Source organism: Columba livia, chromosome 28 (genome assembly GCF_036013475.1).
Source record: "Columba livia isolate bColLiv1 breed racing homer chromosome 28, bColLiv1.pat.W.v2, whole genome shotgun sequence".
Lineage (NCBI taxonomy): Eukaryota > Metazoa > Chordata > Aves > Columbiformes > Columbidae > Columba > Columba livia.
In genome coordinates, this window is record NC_088629.1 from 2,433,473 (window position 1) to 2,452,756 (window position 19,284).

Sequence of the window (19,284 nt, forward strand, 5' to 3'; positions counted from 1 at the left end):
GTGGCCCAGCCCTGGGCAGATCGGACCTCGCGCCCCTCGAGGCTTCGCTGCTCCAAAGCGCTACTGGAGGAATCGGCCTTTGAATCGCTCAGCCTGCGGCTCTCGCAGCGCCGAACAGATTTGTCTTGGCCTAAAAATACTGTAAACATTTTGGGCAGCGTTCTCCGTTCCCTTATGGTCCAAGATGCAAACACTCCAAAGCCGACAAGTTACACACAGTCCTTGGCACCCAAAGAAATCCTGTGTTTGCACCACATGAAAAGCTGGATCTGCATCCAAAGCCGAGGAGAGGAACAGCGGGAGCGGAAGGATGTTGGTGATGGCAAGAAAAAGAGCCCAAATGTGCCGAGCCCGGCATGTTTCACCGGCACAGCCGCCTCGGAGCAAAACCCAGTGAGGCCCAGGCGGGTTTGGAGGCCGCTTGGGCGTCCCCCCCATCCGCCTCTCACCTTGGAGCGGGGATATGGCCGCTCTAACATCTTTACTGTTTTGTTTTCTCTTCCAAATTACCCCCAGGACACTGCTCTCGCTCCTGCTGCAGATTCAGGTCCCCCAGGCCGGGCTTAGTCCCCGTTGCGCACAGACCCAGTTTATCTGCTGCTTCTTGGTGGCTCCGGGTTGAACTTGACTCCTCCAAGAGTATCTTTGCATGCTGGAAGCTTCCCCGCCATTGAGTGTTTGCAGAGCCGTGAAGGCACGAGCTGTGACTATGGTTTTCAGTGGATTTTAGGGGGATGGTGCCTGCATTCCCCGCAAGGCCGGTGGCTCCGGGAGCGGCGCAGCCCGGAACGGTGCTGCCAGCATCTCAGCAGGATGAGGAGCAACCGGCACCGGCAAATTTGCTGATGACACCAAGTTGGGAGGGAGTGTTGACCTGCTGGAAGGCAGGAGGGCTTTGCAGAGGGATCTGGATAGACTGGAAAAATGGACTGATTCCAATGGGATGAAGCTCAACAAGGCCAAGCACCGGCTCCTGCACTTTGGCCACAACAACCCCCTGAGCACTCCAGGCTGGGCACAGAGTGGCTGGAGAGCAGTCAGACAGAAAGGGACCTGGGGGACTAATGGACAGGAAGCTCAACATGAGCCAACAGTGTGCCCAGGTGGCCAAGAAGGCCAATGGTATGCTGTCCTGTATCAAAAATGGCGTAGTCGGCAAGACAAGGGCAGTGATCCTTCCCCTGTACTCTGCACTGGGGAGGCCACACCTGGAGTATTGTGGTCAGTTCTGGGCCACTCAGATCAGGAAAGATACTGAAGTGCTGGAGCGGGTCCAGAGAAGAGCAACAAGACTGGGGAAGGGACTGGAACACAAGCCCTATGTGGAGAGGCTGAGGGAGCTGGGCTTGTTTAGTCTGGAGAAGAGGAGGCTTAGAGGTGAGCTCAGCACTCTCTAGAACTACCTGAAGGGCAGTTCTAGCCAGGTGGGGATTGGGCTCTTCTCCCAGGCATCAGCAATAGGACAAGGGGGCATGGGCTTCAACTTAAATTTAGGCTGGAGATTAGAAAGCAATTCTCTGCAGAGAGAGTGGTCAGGCATTGGAATGGCTGCCCAGGGAGGTGCTGGACTCACCAGCCCTGGAGGTTTTTAAACTGAGACTGGACATGGCACTTAGTGCGTGATCTAGTCAATGGACTGGAGTTGGACCGAGGCTTGGACTTGGTGATCTCTGAGGTCTTTTCCAACCCAGTCGGTTCTGTGATTCTGTGGAAACCTCTTGATTTCATGTTCCTGGAGAAAGGGGGACAAGCTGTGGCTCCGAGGCCTTGGCACAGCCTCTCAGAGGGGCTCCTGGGTGCAAAGGTGCTGGAGCCGTCAGCTCCAGGTGCTACGAGTTCGTCCATTCGCATTATGATTTAAAACAACATTAACCATGAGATCCCCCCGTTGCTTTTTAGTCCTGGGGAGATGCGGGGTCACTGGGGACACCCCCTCGTGTGCTGCCAGGGGCTTGTTTAGCGAGAGGCAGAGCAGGGTGAGCGTCCCTGGCCCCATTCACAAGGGACTCAAAACCCTGGCAGCCTCGTGAGACCATCCCCAGCGCAGCCACCTCCACCCTTCGGCCACACCGGTGCTCGGCAGCGGCTGTTGGAGCTGGATTGAGCCACGCAGCCCCTCCGGCTCTCTGTGCCCAGCAAAGTCCCGGCCGTTGCAAGCTTTTAAGTCTGAGAAAATCTCTCTTAATGCAGAGAGGGGGGTTTCGCTGGGCGGGCGGGGGACAGCTGAGCCCCAGACAGGCACGCTGGGCGCCACGTGCGCGCCGAGCCGGGATCGTGCCGGCTTTGCTCCTCGCTGTCGCTTCTCGTTTCCTCGCAGCCCGGCTGATGTGCCAGCTTCTGATAAGGGGCTTGGATGGGAGCAGAGCTCACCAGGCACGGGGACGCTGCCGCCTGTTAAAGTCACGCAGCCGTTTCTGTCCTCTCCCTGGCTGGATGGCTGGCTGGGGGCTGATTTTTGCCTGCTTTGCCTTCCTGGGGATGTCATTCCCCGCGGTGCTGTAAAATCAGGCATTTTGCAGGGTGCTGAGGAGACGGTGAAGTGCAGAGGCAGCTTCCAGCACCGAATCCCCATCCCCATCCTCATCCTCACCCTCACCCTCATCTCCATCCTCATCCCCATCCCCATCCTCATCTCCATCCTCATTCCCATCCCCATCCCATCCTCATCCTCATCCCCAGCCTCATCCCCATCCCCATCCTCATCCCCATCCTCATCCCCTTCCTCATCCCCATCCTCATCCTCAACCCCATCCTCATCTCCATCCTCTTCCTCCATCCCCATTCCCATCCTCATCTCCATCCTCTTCCTCCATCCCCATCCCCATCCCCATCCCCATCCCCATCCCTATCCCCATCCTAATCCCCATCCCCATCCCCATCCTCATCCTCATCCTCATCCTCATCCTCATCTCCATCCTCTTCCTCCATCTCTATCGCCATCTCCATCCTCTTCCTCCATCCCCATCCCTATCCCCATCCTCATCCCCATCCCCATCCTCATCTCCATCCTCTTCCTCCATCCCTATCCCCATCCTCATCCCCATTTCCATCCCCATTCCCATCCTCATCTCCATCCTCTTCCTCCATCCCCATCCCCATCCCTATCCCCATCTCCATCTCCGTCCCCATCCTCATCCTCATCTCCATCCTCTTCTTCCATCCCTATCCCCATCTCCATCCCCATCTCCATCCCCATCCCCATCCTCATCTCCATCCTCTTCCTCCATCCCCATCCCCATCCTCATCCCCATCCTCATCCTCTTCCTCTATCCTCATCCTCATCTCCATCCTCTTCCTCCATCCTCATCCTCATCCAGCCATCCCCAGGTCCTGTGCTGGTTGATGGTCCCTCCTCTAAGGGAAGTCAGCCACATCCTGGTCGAGCATCGTTTCCTCCCACACGTTCTTCCTTTCCTGCTGCTCCTCACCCTGCTTTTCTCCTTTGAAAACTGATTTCTTCATCTACTTCCCATGAAAACTCAGTGGTTTCCCAAAAGACGCAGCCCAGTGGGGAAACAGAAAGCTTTGGTGCTTCTTTGCACCTTCTGGTTTCCCTCTGGAAACGGGGAGGAGGAGGAATGGGAAGGAAAGCGTGAGGAAGGGCAGAGCCGGGGGATCGTTGCTTGGCTGTCGCAAGCGCCGTGTTTCCCGCAGGTAGATGAAGAGTCGCTTCGGGATGCGTTTTGGCCTCAAAATAGAGATGTTTATTAGTGTTTCGGAAGACAGGCAAATCGTCAAGGCTCTTATTTTCCCCCCCTCTGCTGAATTTGGCAGGAAAAGAGATCAAGACTTCCAGGAAATTCTGTAGCTTTGACTTACCAACAAAACATAAAATATTGGCAAGCGAGGGTTCCATAATAACACCTAATTGCTTTGGCTGTTTTGAAAATAGAATGATTAAATATGCACGCGCAACGCAATCTGCAAATTGGCTGCTGAGCCCGAAAGAGGAGCTTTTGGGGTTTTCTTGCTGTTTTTGCGCTCCAACCTGTGGTTAATGAAGGAGGAGAAATAGCCTCGTTAGCACCTGCACCAGCGCCCAGGACCGAGTGCAGCCCGGTTTGATCCCCTGGATTTGTTGTTTCTATTTTCATATTTGTACAACCCAAGGTTCCAGTGTAAGTTGGGAATGAGCTGTTGGAGCAGTGAAAAGGGAGCTGGGGGTCCTGGGGACAGCAGGGGAACCATGAGCCAGCACTGGGCCCTTGTGGCCAGGAAGCCAATGGGACCTGGGGTGGGTTAGAAGGGGGTGGTCAGTAGGTCAGAGAGGTTCTCCTGCCCCTCTGCTCTGCCCTGGGGAGACCACACCTGGAATCTTGTGTCCAGCTGTGGCCCCTCAGCTCCAGCAGGACAGGGAACTGCTGGAGAGAGTCCAGCGCAGCCACCAAGATGCTGGAGGGAGTGGAGCATCTCCCGTGTGAGGAAAGGCTGAGGGAGCTGGGGCTCTGGAGCTGGACAAGAGGAGCCTGAGGGGGGACTCATTGCTGGGGATCAAGATGGAAAGGGGCAGTGTCAGGAGGATGGAGCCAGGCTCTTCTGGTGACAACCAGGGACAGGACAAGGGGCAATGGGTGCAAAGTGCAACACAGGAGGTTCCGCTGGAAGATGAGAAGCAACTTGTTGGGGTGAGGGTGGCAGAGCCTGGCCCAGGCTGCCCAGGGGGTTGTGGAGTCTCCTTCTGTGCAGACATTCCAACCCGCCTGGACACCTTCCTGTGTAACCTCATCTGGGTGTTCCTGCTCCGGGGGGATTGCACTGGATGAGCTTTCCAGGGCCCTCCAACCCCTCACATTCTGGGGTTCTGTGATTCTGTGATTCATATTTGTGTGAAGATTTTCCCTATTTTTAGCGGGAGAGCAGATGTCATTCAGGTTTATTTCCCCTCCTTGTCATTGTAGTACTTGGAGGTGACGAATGAGTCTGAGCTGGGACGGGGCCAAATTCAGCTCTGGTGTAAACAGAGCCTTGGGAAGCTAAGTTGCTCCCCATCCATCCACCCATCCATCCATCCATCCATCCACCCACGCATCCATCCATCCACCTGTCCATCCATTCACCCATCCATCCATCCATTCACCCATCCATCCATCCATTCACCCATCCATCCATCCATCCATCCACCCACGCATCCATCCATCCACCTGTCCATCCATTCACCCATCCATCCATCCATTCACCCATCCATCCATCCATTCACCCATCCATCCATCCATCCATCCATCCATTCACCCATCCATCCATTCACCCATCCATCCATTCACCCATCCATCCACCTGTCCATCCATCCACCCATCCACCCATCCATCCATCCATCCCTGTTGTGTAATTCCTAAATCAAAGACACCCCCAGTGTTGAAACCTGCACCCCCACTGAAGTCATTGACACCTCATTAATTTGTGCAAGGACACGTCTGTGTGAGCCGGAGGATGTTTTGGGGGGGCCTGCCCGTGTTCCCCATCCCCACTGGCGGATCTCACACTGTCCCGGTTGTGTTTGCAGACGTTAAGAAAGAAAGGGTTTAATGGCTGTGACAGCCCGGAGCCCGACGGCGATGACTCCATAGACCAGAGCCCCTTGATGGAGGATAAATACCGTAAAGGCAGCGAGGATCTGGATATCCTGTTCAAGCGATACGGTGTAAGTACCCACCTTGTGGCCAGAAAACCTTCATTATATATTCTTTGTTCTGTTTTGTTTCTCTTCTGTTCGATTTCCCCCCAAACCTCACCCCGAATCCCTCCCCGACACCCCCGTGTCCCCCCCCAACGACGTAACAGGCGCTGAACAAGAAGCACAGGGAGTGCGAGAGCCCGGAAGGGGATGAAGTGTTTGCGTTGACCCCGCAGACGGAGGAGAAATATAAAAAGATTGATGAGGAGTTTGATAAAATGATGCAGAGTTACCGGCTCGCAGTGAGTAGCTGGTGGTCTGCAGCCCCCCCGGCTGCCTCCCGGTGCCGGGGGGCTGGATTTTGCATGGCTTTGCTTGGGAGCCCATGCGCACAGCCCCCCCCCAGCCCCGAATGCACCCGCGTCCCGTGCGTCGAACACAAGGGGTCCTGAGGGTCCCCCCATTTCCAACCCGAAGAAGCAGGAACAACCCTTCTTGGGAAAACCATTGCAACGTCCTCTCCCCTCCTTTGCTGCAAAGCTTGGGTTGGAACCTCTTATTTTGCCCTTTTTACCCTAAAAACGGGGTTTTGCCCCCGTTTTGCTCCGTGTGAGGTGATGCCAGCCCCTCACGTCCCTGCAGGGTTTGGGCTATTCCGCATTAATTCCCCCCAAATCCACCCAGCCCTTGGGGCAGCTGGTGCCTGTGGCACAAATCCAGGGAGGTTTTAGCCTGTGATCCCGGAGCCGTCACCGGGGTGGCATCAGGACAGCGCCGAAAGGGATTTGTGTCAGGAGACGGGAGGAGGAGGAGGAGGAGGAGGAGGGGGACACGTTGCAAATTAGTTGTTAGTTCAAGGGAGCAGAGACTATTGATGCAGGCGAGGCTGCTTTGGAGGGATTAGCCCCGAGTCGCCGCAGCCGTAATTAACGGGGAGCAGAGAGGAGGCTCGTTTGCAAGGGCTGGATGCAGCACTGCAACAATTACACTCGCGCTTTCCCCCCCTCGCCAAAAAGAAAATCGGCCCTTTTGTGCTTTACAAGCCTCCACACGTTAAAATTCTGGTTTTTCCTGAGAATTGCGTCTTGTGAAATGACAGCTCTAGGTTTCGCTGACTCAGCAGGTGAAGGCTGCGGCGCTCCCCATGACCCCAAAATCTGCATCTCCGTCCCCTGCATCGCGGGGCGAGCCGGGGGGGGTAAAGGAAAGCAAAGTGCAGGCGTGCCAGCGAAGTGCCGGCAAGCCTGGCCCTGCGGGGTGGGTTTAGGCCAGGATTAGCTAGGCTTGGTTCTACCTCATCATCCCGAAGGTTCCTCCCTGGTTTCACTAGTGAGGGCCAGTTGCACCCTGGTTGATGTGCACCCCTCCGGCTGCGCAAGCCCTGCTGGTGCGAAATAGCTCCGAAACCCATCAAAGGTGCGAAACAACCCCGGAAAGCAGGGACTGTTTAGCGTCTGGTTTTGTGCTGCAAAGGGAGGGCTCCGAGCGGGCTCCCATCGCCGGCGGCAGCATCCAGACGTGCCCTAAGGTCCTTTCAGTAGGTGGCATTCAGGTGCTGGGTGTTCCGGAGCTGGGGCGCAGCATCTGCTTCCCCCACTAAACCTCCCTGCGCAGCGAGGGATGGAGCGATGCAGGTGGAGCGTGTGTGATTGAAGAAGATGCTTTGCCATTTTAACCAGCTGGGTTGGTTTGGTGTGTGGTGAGAACTAACCAGACCCGGTGGCCGGCGAAGCTTAACAAGAGCCTTGTTCGCTAACGAGAGGCCTTGGCGCGGCTTCTGCGTTTGGTGTTTGTGACAGCTTTTCATGCAAACAGAAATGGTTGAGGTTTGGCTGGTGTGTGCATCGCTTCCCAGATTTTGGACTGATGTGCAAGCTGATGTCCCCACCGTGTGTCCCCTTGGGACCCTGGACCACTCAGCTGGTGGCCCAGCCCCGCGTCTCGCTGCACGCCCGGGACCTGATGCTTATTTGAAGGTGCAATGGGCTAGATGCGGATTAAAAGCAAAACTCTGCTCTCCGCTTGTTGTATCAACCTCCTGGTTTCTCCCGGTGCTGCTTAGGATGTGCTGCGCCGGGGTTGGCTTTGCCGTGCACACACGCGGAGGCGTTGGCAGGGATTTATTACACAACTCCGCTTCGGTGCTCATGCAACGCCCAAGGAAACCGTCCCCCCTCCTGGGTTTTGCAGCTGTGCAGAAGAAGCAGAGGGAGGGCTCTTGGTTGTGGCTCTTTGGTGTGTAAAGGGCTGGGGGACTTGAGCCCGGCCTTGGCGGCGATGCCGCCAGAGCCACCGTCCCCTGGCTGAGCCCTGGGATGTCCCTGAGGGACGAGGTGCCCTTGAGAGGCTGCTTGGGGGTTCCAGCAGCGGGTGAGCCCCGTCCAGCTCCCTCCTCCCATCCTGCTCTCTACCCCAAAAGAAAATCACCCATCTAGGAGTAGATTTGTGGGGGGCAGCAGCCCCTACGCAGCTGCGATGGGGGGATGCTCGGCTCCCTGCGCCCTGCAGGGTCTGAGCCGCGGCCTCGCGATGGTCCCAACCAGCCCTTTTCAGCCCTGAGCAAATTAAAGTGGGACTTTAGCAAAGCCCCTGCTAAAGCCTCTAAGCAGGTGCCTGCTCCTGTTAACGAAGAGCAAATCAGTGACATAAGACAGACGAGCAGGATAATCGCGGCGAGCCTGGCTCCAGCGGGGCCGCTGGTAGGTGAAGCTGGTCCTTGACCCGTGGCCAAGGATAGAGCTTTAGGGATGCTGCTGCTTCCCTGGGCTCAGCTCCTTCTCCTTCCCAGCAGCTCCTGGAGGTGCCAGGATGGATCCCTGGGGGCTGTGTTGAGCAAAACGAGCCTTTTGCCAATGCTCAAGCAGCAGCAATGCCAGCCTGAACCCACGACCCACTCCTGGCTCCTTGGGAGGGCTCCGCATGTCCTGCTGGATGAGGAACGGGCTCGGAAATCCCAGGGGTGAAGGGCAGCGCTGAAATAAGCACAGACCTGAGCAAAGCTTTGATGTGTCCCAGTGGAGAGCTGGTTGCTCCTCCCGGTCGGGATCCAGGCTCTGGTGCATCCCTGTAGGCTGCCAGTAGGGGTGGGGGGCAAGCACAGCAGGGACACCAGGGTTTGGGAAGGCCTGGACTGTCCCCCCCATCAGCAGTGGAGGTGATGCAGGATCAGACTTGCTCAAAGTGAGGAGTTCACCCCCCTCCTCGCCCGCAGCGCCGCCCCCTTCACCCCCCGCTCTCTCTTCAGTCCGCAGTGCCCGCGCCCAACTTCGCCATGCCGGTGACGGTGCCGGTGACCAACCAAAACACGCTGCAGTTCAGCAACCCTGGCAGCTCGCTGGTGACCCAGTCCCTGGTGACATCCTCGCTGACGGACCCGCGGCTCCTGTCACCGCAGCAGCCGGCGCTGCAGAGGAACACGGTGTCCCCGGGGCTGCCGCAGAGGCCGGCCAGCGCAGGTGAGCGATGCTGTCACCTTTCGCACCGCCCCGGCCCCATCCTCCCTTGCTGGGCGTGTAGCACCGAGCATCCCTCATTGCTGGGGATCAAGATGGAAAGGGGCAGTGTCAGGAGGATGGAGCCAGGCTCTTCTGGTGACAACCAGGGACAGGACAAGGGGCAATGGGTGCAAACTGCAACACAGGAGGTTCCGCTGGAAGATGAGAAGCAACTTGTTGGGGTGAGGGTGGCAGAGCCTGGCCCAGGCTGCCCAGGGGGTTGTGGAGTCTCCTTCTGTGCAGACATTCCAACCCGCCTGGACACCTTCCTGTGTAACCTCATCTGGGTGTTCCTGCTTCGGGGTGGATTGCACTGGATGGGCTTTCCAGGGCCCTTCCAATCCCAAACATTCTATGCTTCTGTGATTCTATGATCCCAGGAGACAGGGGACACCCCTGCTGCATCCATCCCCACCCAGGGCGCCGGGCAGGGACGTGTCCCTGCCTCCATGGCTGGCACCAACAGCCTGGTGTTACCTGTGGGTGCCTGCTCCTGCCCTCCTGCCAGAGCCTGATGCCCCCAGTTTGTGCCTTGGATCCAAACTGGGGGGTGACACCCACCCCTCGCCCTTACCGGGTCTTTTCAAGCGCCAGGTCCCCGCAGGGATCCATTTCGAGGTTGGGCAGCGCAAGGAGATGAGTCACCGGGCACCGTTCCCAGGCTCGGGGGTGGCTGCCGGCATCCTGCTCGCCGATGGCACTCGGGCGACACGGGACCGCTGCCTAAAAAGGGCTTTTCTGAGTCGGGCTGTGCCGGTTGCAGTTGGTCGCCGAGCGATTACTCATGCGGATCTGCTGACAGATTGGGGGGAGCAGTCGTTTCCAGCGGGGACCGGCCATGGGTGGCGGAGGGCAGACTAGGGGAGAGGAGATCGTCACCCGTGTCCCCCGCTGCGCCGGGGCGGGGTGGGGACACGACGTGTGACCGCAGCCCGGCTCTCCCGCCGTGCCATCATAAATAATAATAGCGTGCAGAAAGCCCCTGCCTGCTATTTCGGTTCTCACAGATGGGCTGTAAAAAATCACCCAGGCTGCAAATGGCAGAGCTGGTGACGGTGTGACCATCGGGGCGGTGGCCCCCGGGGCTGGGACAGCTCGGGGGGGCTTTGCAAAGGGGCAGGAGGGTGGGGAAGGGCTGGAAGTGTTGGGTGGCTGGGTCAGAGCGAGCAGAAAGATGCTTGGGCTGCGATGGGACAGGAGCCGTTGTTTTCAGCGGGCTCATTTGCTTCCTGCTCCCTCTGCACCATCTTGGGGACAGCTTGAAGCGCTCGGACACCAGGATGAGGGCCCCAGAGGTCAGGGACAACAAAATTCTGCTCTAGGACGGGTCCCAAAGAGCAACATCTCATTCCGGACCAGGTGTCAGAGCCCTCCGCATGGAGCGGCACATGGAAAGCTGTAGGGATCTCCCCTGCCCTCTCGCAGGCCCCTCTGCTGAAAACCACCAAAAAATGAGGTTTGCTCTAATGCCGAAAGCTGGAGGCTCGCCGGCTCCATCGCGCTCATGAGCCCGTTGTTTGAAGGGGCTCATTTTGCGGTTGCGAGCGCAGAGGTGTTCCAAGTCCGGCCATCTGCGTCTCATTCACTCGCTGCCTGGGACACAGGAGAAATCCTGTTTATAGGAGCCAGGCCTCTGCATGTCAGAAAAGCTTTTTTTTCCCCTTTTTTTTTAGCAATGCACTCGAGATGGGAGCGGAGCGCTGCGGCGTTGCTTCCAAAGTGAATGTTCAGTGCGGAATTCGGTCGGCACCTCGGCGCTCGCTGAAGCCGCCTGCTCGGGGACGTCATGGGAGAGGGTGGCCCAGGGGGCTGGTGTCAGTATCGCAGGGTTAGAAGGGGGTGGTCAGTAGGTCAGAGAGGTTCTCCTGCCCCTCTGCTCTGCCCTGGGGAGACCACACCTGGAATCTTGTGTCCAGCTGTGGCCCCTCAGCTCCAGCAGGACAGGGAACTGCTGGAGAGAGTCCAGCGCAGCCACCAAGATGCTGGAGGGAGTGGAGCATCTCCCGTGTGAGGAAAGGCTGAGGGAGCTGGGGCTCTGGAGCTGGACAAGAGGAGCCTGAGGGGGGACTCATTGCTGGGGATCAAGATGGAAAGGGGCAGTGTCAGGAGGATGGAGCCAGGCTCTTCTGGTGACAACCAGGGACAGGACAAGGGGCAATGGGTGCAAACTGCAACACAGGAGGTTCCGCTGGAAGATGAGAAGCAACTTGTTGGGGTGAGGGTGGCAGAGCCTGGCCCAGGCTGCCCAGGGGGTTGTGGAGTCTCCTTCTGTGCAGACATTCCAACCCGCCTGGACACCTTCCTGTGTAACCTCATCTGGGTGTTCCTGCTCCGGGGGGATTGCACTGGATGGGCTTTCCAGGGCCCTTCAACTCCTCACATTGTGTCATTCTGTGAGTGCAACATGGGGCCAGGTTTGGAGTACAAGGGGGGGTCCCATGGCAGACACAGCCTCCAGATCCTGGCAGGGTCTCTCCTCCAGGACTCCGGAGCCATCGGGACCTCTGACTTCCCATCCTTTGAAGGGAGGATACTGCATTGCTGCAGCTGCCATGTTTTGGGGGTCACTTTGCCCTTTTTCAAGCTGTATAATATTTTGGGGGGCAACCACCATTCTCAATCACACTCCCCCAACCAGGGCCGAGCCCGTAGCTCTCCTGCTCTCCCAGCTGCAAGCCCAGCCTGGAAAAAAGAGGTTGTGTCTCAGGTTTCTCCATCTGGGCTGAGCAGGGCTGGGCGGTGGTTTGAGGTGGGGTCTGGGATCGGAGGCTCCTCGTTCCCCTGCCCAGGGCTCCGGCGTGACTGCGGCTGTGGCCAAAATCACCTCCCCGCGCTGTGAATAGGTGGCTTTCAGAAATAACGCCACAGAAGAACATCAACTCTTTTTGCAGGCGAGGCGAAACGTTTGCGTTTTTGGGGGGATAAAAAGGCCTCCGATACGGTTTTTCCCGGCACGGCGGGGAGCGCCGATGCCTTCCAAGCGTTGGGACCGCAGGGGGCCAAATTGTAGCGGCGTCCTGGCAGCGTATGGGGATGGTTTCCATTCGGTGCAGACATTACGGGGGAGATAGTGTTTCACGGCTTGCTACTGGGGCTCCCTCCCCATGTCCCCCAAAGCGGGGCTTGGAATAAAATAGCCGCAGTGTTTTCCAAGCCGCCTCCTTTGGAGCGAGCTCCGGTGCCGCCTGGCTCCTGCCCAAAGGAAACGGATCTGCCCGGATCGTGTTTCCCAACCTGATCACCAGGAATGCTGCTCGTTTTGCTCTCCGGGAAGGCAACACTGCTCATTTTTCCTCCTTCGTGCCCCCCCGAGGGAGGGATGCCCCCTGTGTTTCCAGCTGACCCCGTGTTTCCCATTTGTTACAGGGGCGATGCTTGGGGGAGACCTGAACAACACGAATGGCGCCTGCCCCAGCCCCGTGGGTAAGTGAGGAGCCGTTTTGGTGAGAGTTGTAAGCACCGGGACCAGTGTCCTTGTCTCTGTTTGCCATCCTTGCCTCAGTTTCCCTGCGCATCACGTTGTTCAGCGCCCTCGGGTGATGGAGAAGTGCTGCGGAAGATTTGGCTGCTGGTGGGGTTGGGCACCTGGAGCTCCAGGCCTTGGGAGCTGCTGGTTCCAGTGGGGACCCCGGAGACCGAGGCGGGATGGGGGCGCGTGGCCTGGGGACCAGCACCTCCCTGGCACCTGGGGAGAGCTGAGGACCGCGGTTTGGGCAGCTCTGGGTTTAGTTCCCCATCCTGCAACCAGTTCCTCTCCTGACCTCGGTTGAGTCACTTAACACCTGATTCCTTGTTGCGCTTGGGCCTTATAAAGGAACTTTACTGGGAGGAAAAAAGCTCATTAAGGTCCCTTTCCACTGCGAGAGCCTCAGTGCTAATGAGACTCAGGCCTTGTGGCTTAGCTCCCTGGCTATAAAATGTGCTAATAATACCTCCTTCGCCGCGGTTTGCCTCCGCTGGCTGCGGGGCGAGGGCTTTGGGGCCGGCGCTTGCGTAGGTACAGCCCGAACGCCAGCGATGGCCCCCGGGCCCTGCTGAGCGCGGCGGCTGCTACCAGCCCCATGGTCCAGTTCCCCTGCACCCCGAGCCTGGCTCGTCACCCCCTTGGGGGCTTTTTGTGCGGGGGCTCCAGCCCTGAGGAGGCGTCTGCGATTTGGCGGTGCCCCACTTAGAAGCAAATTGGCACCTGGGTCCCACGGGTTGTGCAGACAGGGCTGGTCTGGATGCGATTCCGCGGCACCGCGTCCCCGCTCCTGGGAATAACCTTGTCCCCGTGCTGGCTGCAGCTGTGCCAGCGCTGGCGACGCTTCTCCCCGCGGTGCCTGCGGAGCGAACCCCGCCAAGGTGCTTTGTGGGGTTCACGTCTCCCCTCGCAGCGCCGGGCACGGGGCTCCACTGCTCCTCCCAAGGCCGAGGGAAGGGGCCGTGGTGGTGCGGCCCCAACCATCTTCATGGCCCCTTTCCCCCCGCGGCCGCCCCCACGTCAGCTGTCGGGAGCAGCCGCGGCGGCGCGGAGCTTGGCAGGGCCCGTGAATGTCAGCATTGACGTCACCGGAGCATTCCCCGCGTTCCTGCCGCTGCTCCAGGAAACAGGCGCGAGGAGCTGGACGGCTCTGCTGCGGCCAGGCCCAGAGCCCGCTGTCCCCAGAGCCTGCTGTCCCCACACCCCGCTATCCCCAGACCCCCCTGTCCTCAGACCCTGTCGTCCCCAGACCCCACCGTCCCCAGAGCCCTCTGTCCCCAGGCCCCACTGACCCCAGGCCCCACTGACCCCAGACCCCACTGACCCCAGACCCTGCCATCCTCAGACTGCACTGTCCCCAGACTGCGCTGTCCCCAGACCCCACTGTCCCCAGACCCCACTGACCCCAGACCCTGCCGTCCCCAGACTCCGCTGTTCCCAGACCCTGCTGTCCCCAGACCCTGCTGTCCCCAGACCCTGCTATCCCTAGAGTCTGCCGTCCCCGGGCCCTGCCGTCCCCAGACCCTGCTGTTCCCAGACCCCACTGTCCCCAGACCATGCTGTCCCCAGACCCCGCTGTCCCCAGACCCTGCTGTTCCCAGACCCCACTGTCCCCAGACCATGCCGTCCCCAGACCATGCCGTCCCTAGACCCTGCTGTTCCCAGACCCCACTGTTCCCAGACCCTGCTGTTCCCAGACCCCGCTGTCCCCAGACCATGCTGTCCCCAGACCTTGTCATCTCCAGACCCCACTAGCGCCAGACCCCGCCGTCCCCAGGCCCCTGCCACCCACGGCTGTCCCCACGCTGGCTGCGGGAGGGCAGCGTGATTCTGGCTCTGCCACCGCGCTCGTGGTTTTCGGGTACCTGGGACATTTCCTCCTCCTCCCTCGCAGTCTGTGCAGCGCAGAGCGATCACCAGCTGCCTCTGAGTCATCACCCGCGGGCGCCTCTGCTCGCATCCTGCAGCCATTCGCCTGCATCCCCGTGTCCTCCACGGTGCCACCAGCCCCGGGGCCTCGGGGCAGGGCAGCACCCCAGCCCTGCTGCCCCAGCCCATGGGGTGCAGAGGCTCCCAGAGCGCTCTGCCTTTGGGTCTGTTTTTTGGGATCGGGGTTATCCCAAGATCCCAGCTCTTCACTCCAGCTTTGGCCGGATCCAGGCTGGGGTAGCACCCACAGTGACCTGCCAGGGTGGTGGGTGGCAGCGCCGGGACCCTGCACCCCAATCCACATCCCAGCTCAAAGTGGCAGTTGCCCTGGGAGCTGCGTGTGCATCCATGTCGGTGCCACCTCAGGACGGAAAATATCGAGGGGTTTCACGTATTTTTTGGCTTTGCCTCCATTGGCTTTTGTGTGTCCTTCAGCGCAGCCCCATCCCCAGCACGTTACCCTGGGAATCTTTTGCACCTTCATTGTTAACAAAGCTAAAAGCCAGTGGCCTTGCAAGCAAAACGCGTGGAGTTCATGGGGCGTGGAGGTTGCACCAAACATCCCTGATGTTCCCGGTGATTCGGGGCTGGGAGGACACCTCGCTGGGGACAGAAAGCCGGTCCCGTCCCGCGGGCAGGGACATGGATGCAGGAGCACAGGCAGCTCCTGGCACCCAGTTGGGCAGCACCTCTCATCCCGGGGGCCGTCCCCGTGCCCAGTTCACCCATCACCGGTGCGTCCGGCGCTGGGACGGCTCAGGGAGCGGTGGCGGCTGATGCTCGACCCGCTGAGCACGCGCCGCGGCTGCGGCGGCGCTGCCACCAGCCGCCTGCTGAAATGCAGATGTAGCGCAATGGTAGATGTGATTAATAATGCAATCAGCGACCTATTTTTCCCGGTCTAACGTGCAATGAATATGAGGGCTGAAGCCTGGTGATTGCTAAACGCCTTTCTATCTTTGGGGCCTATTCATAAAAAAAAAAAAACCCTCATCAGAACGGTAATCTGATCCAATTTATTCCTTTCCTGATGTTCATCAAATCTTTTCCTTTTAAAATCTTTTTCTTCCTTTCCTTTCTTCTTTTTTCCCCCCCTCTTTGCACATAAAATCCTTAAGTGGGGCAGCAGGAGGAGGAGGGAACCTCAGATCTTCAAAGGGGCGGTGGGATCGGTGAACCGAGTCCTTGCTCTGCCACAGCCCCTTTTTTGCTGCTCTGGTACCATAAAGACACCTTCAAACTGAACCTAACAATGACTACCCCGCCTTGCCAGGGCCCCAGTGCCCTGCTAGAGCAGCGTATTTGCCTTGCTGCAAATCAGGCTTGTCGAATTGATTGGTTGTTATTGCAGTGACAATCAGGGGTTCCTGCAGGTTGAGGAGCTGCCGTGGGCACCGGGAGCTGCCTGTGCTGCCTGCACCCCTGCCTGTGCTGCCTGCACCCCTGCCTGTGCTGCCTGCACCCGTCTGTGCTGCCTGCACCCCCGTCTGTGCTGCCTGCACCCGTCTGTGCTGCCTGCACCCCTGCCTGTGCTGCCTGCACCCCTGCCTGTGCTGCCTGCACCCGTCTGTGCTGCCTGCACCCCTGTCTGTGCTGCCTGCACCCCTGCCTGTGCTGCCTGCACCCGTCTGTGCTGCCTGCATCCCTGCCTGTGCTGCCTGCACCCCTGTCTGTGCTGCCTGCACCCCTGTCTGTGCTGCCTGCACCCGTCTGTGCTGCCTGCATCCCTGCCTGTGCTGCCTGCACCCGTCTGTGCTGCCTGCATCCCTGTCTGTGCTGCCTGCACCCCCGTCTGTGCTGCCTGCATCCCTGCCTGTGCTGCCTGCATCCCTGCCTGTGCTGCCTGCACCCGTCTGTGCTGCCTGCACCCCTGCCTGTGCTGCCTGCATCCCTGCCTGTGCTGCCTGCACCCCTGTCTGTACTGCCTGCATCCCTGCCTGTGCTGCCTGCATCCCTGCCTGTGCTGCCTGCATCCCTGCCTGTGCTGCCTGCACCCCTGTCTGTGCTGCCTGCACCCCTGCCTGTGCTGCCTGCATCCCTGTCTGTGCTGCCTGCATCCCTGCCTGTGCTGCCTGCACCCCTGTCTGTGCTGCCTGCACCCCTGCCTGTGCTGCCTGCATCCCTGTCTGTGCTGCCTGCATCCCTGCCTGTGCTGCCCGCACCTGTCTGTGCTGCCTGCATCCCTGCCTGTGCTGCCTGCACCCGTCTGTGCTGCCTGCATCCCTGCCTGTGCTGCCTGCACCCCCGTCTGTGCTGCCTGCACCCCCGTCTGTGCTGCCTGCACCCCTGTCTGTGCTGCCTGCACCCCTGTCTGTGCTGCCTGCACCCCTGCCTGCACTGCCTGCACCCGTCTGTGCTGCCTGCACCCCTGTCTGTGCTGCCTGCACCCCCGTCTGTGCTGCCTGCACCCGTCTGTGCTGCCTGCACCCCTGTCTGTGCTGCCTGCACCCGTATGTGCTGCCTGCACCCCCGTCTGTGCTGCCTGCATCCCTGCCTGTGCTGCCTGCACCCCTGCATGTGCTGCCTGCACCCCTGTCTGTGCTGCCTGCATCCCTGCCTGTGCTGCCTGCATCCCTGCCTGTGCTGCCTGCACCCCTACCTGCGCTGCCTGCACCCCTGCCTGTGCTGCCTGCATCCCTGCCTGTGCTGCCTGCACCCCTGCCTGCGCTGCCTGCACCTGTCTGTGCTGCGTGCACCCCTGCCTGTGCTGCCTGCACCCCTGCCTGGCTTGTGGCAGGTTCACCCAGTGCTGCAGTGAACCTGCCAGAGTGCAGGAGGGTTTTGGGGACCCGGGGGGTGCGGTGATGCTCTCCCAGGACAAAGCACTGGTGGAACACGGCTGCGGCACCGCTCGCCGTGCCTTCACCACCGCCGTGCATTCACCTTCCTCTCTGTCACCTGTTTTCCTGCAGGTAACGGCTACGTGAGCGCCAGAGCCTCCCCGGGGCTCCTTCCCGTGTCCAACGGCAGCAGCTTGGGCAAGATCATCCCGGCCAAGTCGCCGCCGCCGCCCTCGCACAGCACGCAGCTCGCCACCAACAGCCGCAAGCCCGATTTACGTGTGATCACCTCGCAGAGCGGGAAGGGGTTAATGCACCATTTGGTGAGTGCCCAGCAGAGGCGAGCGCGCTGGGAGCGTGTCCCCAAGCCCCTAGACGTGTCCCCAGCCTGCAGACGGGTCGCGGGGGGAACTTTGCGCTGGAGCAGATGGCCGCGCGGGCTCCGTTCCGTGCTGTGGCGGTGGGAGCTGGCCGGGTGTTTTGGATTCCCGTTTGCACCGTGCTGGTGCAAAGCCCTGTGCACACCGTCGGTGGGCGAGCGTGCGGCGCGGCGAGCGCGGGGGCAGCGAGCGGGGCCGCTGGGTTAACGGTGCCTCTCGGTTTTCTCTCTGTTCTCCCGCGGGCAGACGGAGGATCACCTGGCTCTGGTGAGTTCCCGGCTGAGTGCGCTTCGTGGCGGGGTGACGCGTGGGCTGCTTGTCCCCTTGGTCCCCACACCCTGCCCGGTGGACACCCTTTGCCCTCCGCTGGGAGCACAGTGGGACGCGGGTGCCAGCACAAATGTCACATCCAACCCTGCCGTGCCACAGAAAATCAATCCCTATTAAAACACACTTTTAGGAAAACCAAGTAGAAAAGGAGGAGCCCGTGGCCGCGCTGGGGGCTGACACGAGCTGTGAAGTGCGTGGTTCTCCACCAAGGCCGGCAAAGCTGTGTTGTTTTCCCCGGGAGCTCAGCCGGGTCCCCTTTGGAGCCGGCGCTGCGTGGAGCCAACCTGGACCAGGACCTGTCTCGTGGGCTTTGCCGGAGCCACCACAGGTCACAGCACGGGGAGCCCTGGCCCGCTGCCACCACATGAGAGATAGGGAGTAAATCAGGCTCTTCCCATATTAAGGATATTATTTAAAGCCTGTGTAAATCCACTGGCTGGCTGGTACGCTCCCTAAACCTCCTTTGTGCACGGGGGCAGTTTTCCATGTTATTTTTGTGGCTTTTCTTTTTTTCCCGCCCCTGCCAGCAAAGTGAACACCACCTTGTTTGTGGCAATGATTCACCCTGTTCTGTTGCTATTCTGGTGCAAGGCAGATGGGCGACAGGTCAGCGCAGCGAGGAAAGGGCGAGAGGATGCAGCTAACGCAGCCAGGGCGAAGCTCTCCAAAAACCCAGGAGTAAGCCAATACCTCTCGCAGCCTGCAAGGAGACACTCTTAGCCAGGGGAAGGGTTGGCCAAGGCTTTGGCAGACGCAAATTCTGCCGCTTTCCATGCCCCAAACCTCTTCTTGCTCAACACCCCGCTCCCAGCAGCTCCGTGCCTCAGTTTCTCCATCTGCGGAGCGAACGCAGCCAGCACCCGCCTCCCCATCTGCTCGTCAGCGTTCTGCTGCCAGAGGGCATTGCCTGTCTCTGAGCTGGAGGAGCAGTTTGCTTTAGGCAAAAATCAGCCAGGTTGGCATGAAGAGTTTTAATTGTTAGTCTGAGATAACCCGGTTGATTTTTGCCTGAAGTGAAGTACGGTCCTCGCCCAAGCTGAGCTGGCAGCGGGGAGGTGGAGGGTGATGAAATCCTTGAGGGGGTGGACAGGGACCTCAGCGCAGCTGGATGGGGAAGGGGACATCAAGAGGGGGACACAGAGCCCCGTCTCGGCTGCTCTGCGGATTTGCCTCCTGCCTGGCGCAGATGCCCCCCCTTGCTCTGCTAACCTTCCCCCCACATCTGCTCCCTCCGTGTTGCTCAACCTACACACCAGAGCTGCTCTCCAAATGGCAACTCCCACCTCCTTACACTCAG

At 59.6% G+C, this 19,284-nt stretch overlaps 1 protein-coding gene across 14 annotated transcripts in view; it reads left to right on the forward strand.

Moving 5' to 3' along the window:
• MEF2D (myocyte enhancer factor 2D) overlaps positions 1–19,284 on the forward strand; it is an 84,986-nt gene that overhangs the window by 55,260 nt on the left and 10,442 nt on the right. For 8 of the 14 annotated variants that reach the window (XM_065043286.1, XM_065043290.1, XM_065043292.1 and 5 more), the window contains 5 exons: positions 5,501–5,638; positions 8,856–9,066; positions 12,472–12,528; positions 17,410–17,600; positions 17,904–17,924. In XM_065043286.1, the coding sequence (XP_064899358.1) occupies positions 5,501–5,638; positions 8,856–9,066; positions 12,472–12,528; positions 17,410–17,600; positions 17,904–17,924 (618 nt within the window). Of the gene's footprint in view, positions 1–5,500; positions 5,639–5,778; positions 5,914–8,855; positions 9,067–12,471; positions 12,529–17,409; positions 17,601–17,903; positions 17,925–19,284 lie in introns of all 14 variants that reach the window. The other 6 variants (XM_065043296.1, XM_065043295.1, XM_065043297.1 and 3 more) reach the window with 3 other exon arrangements.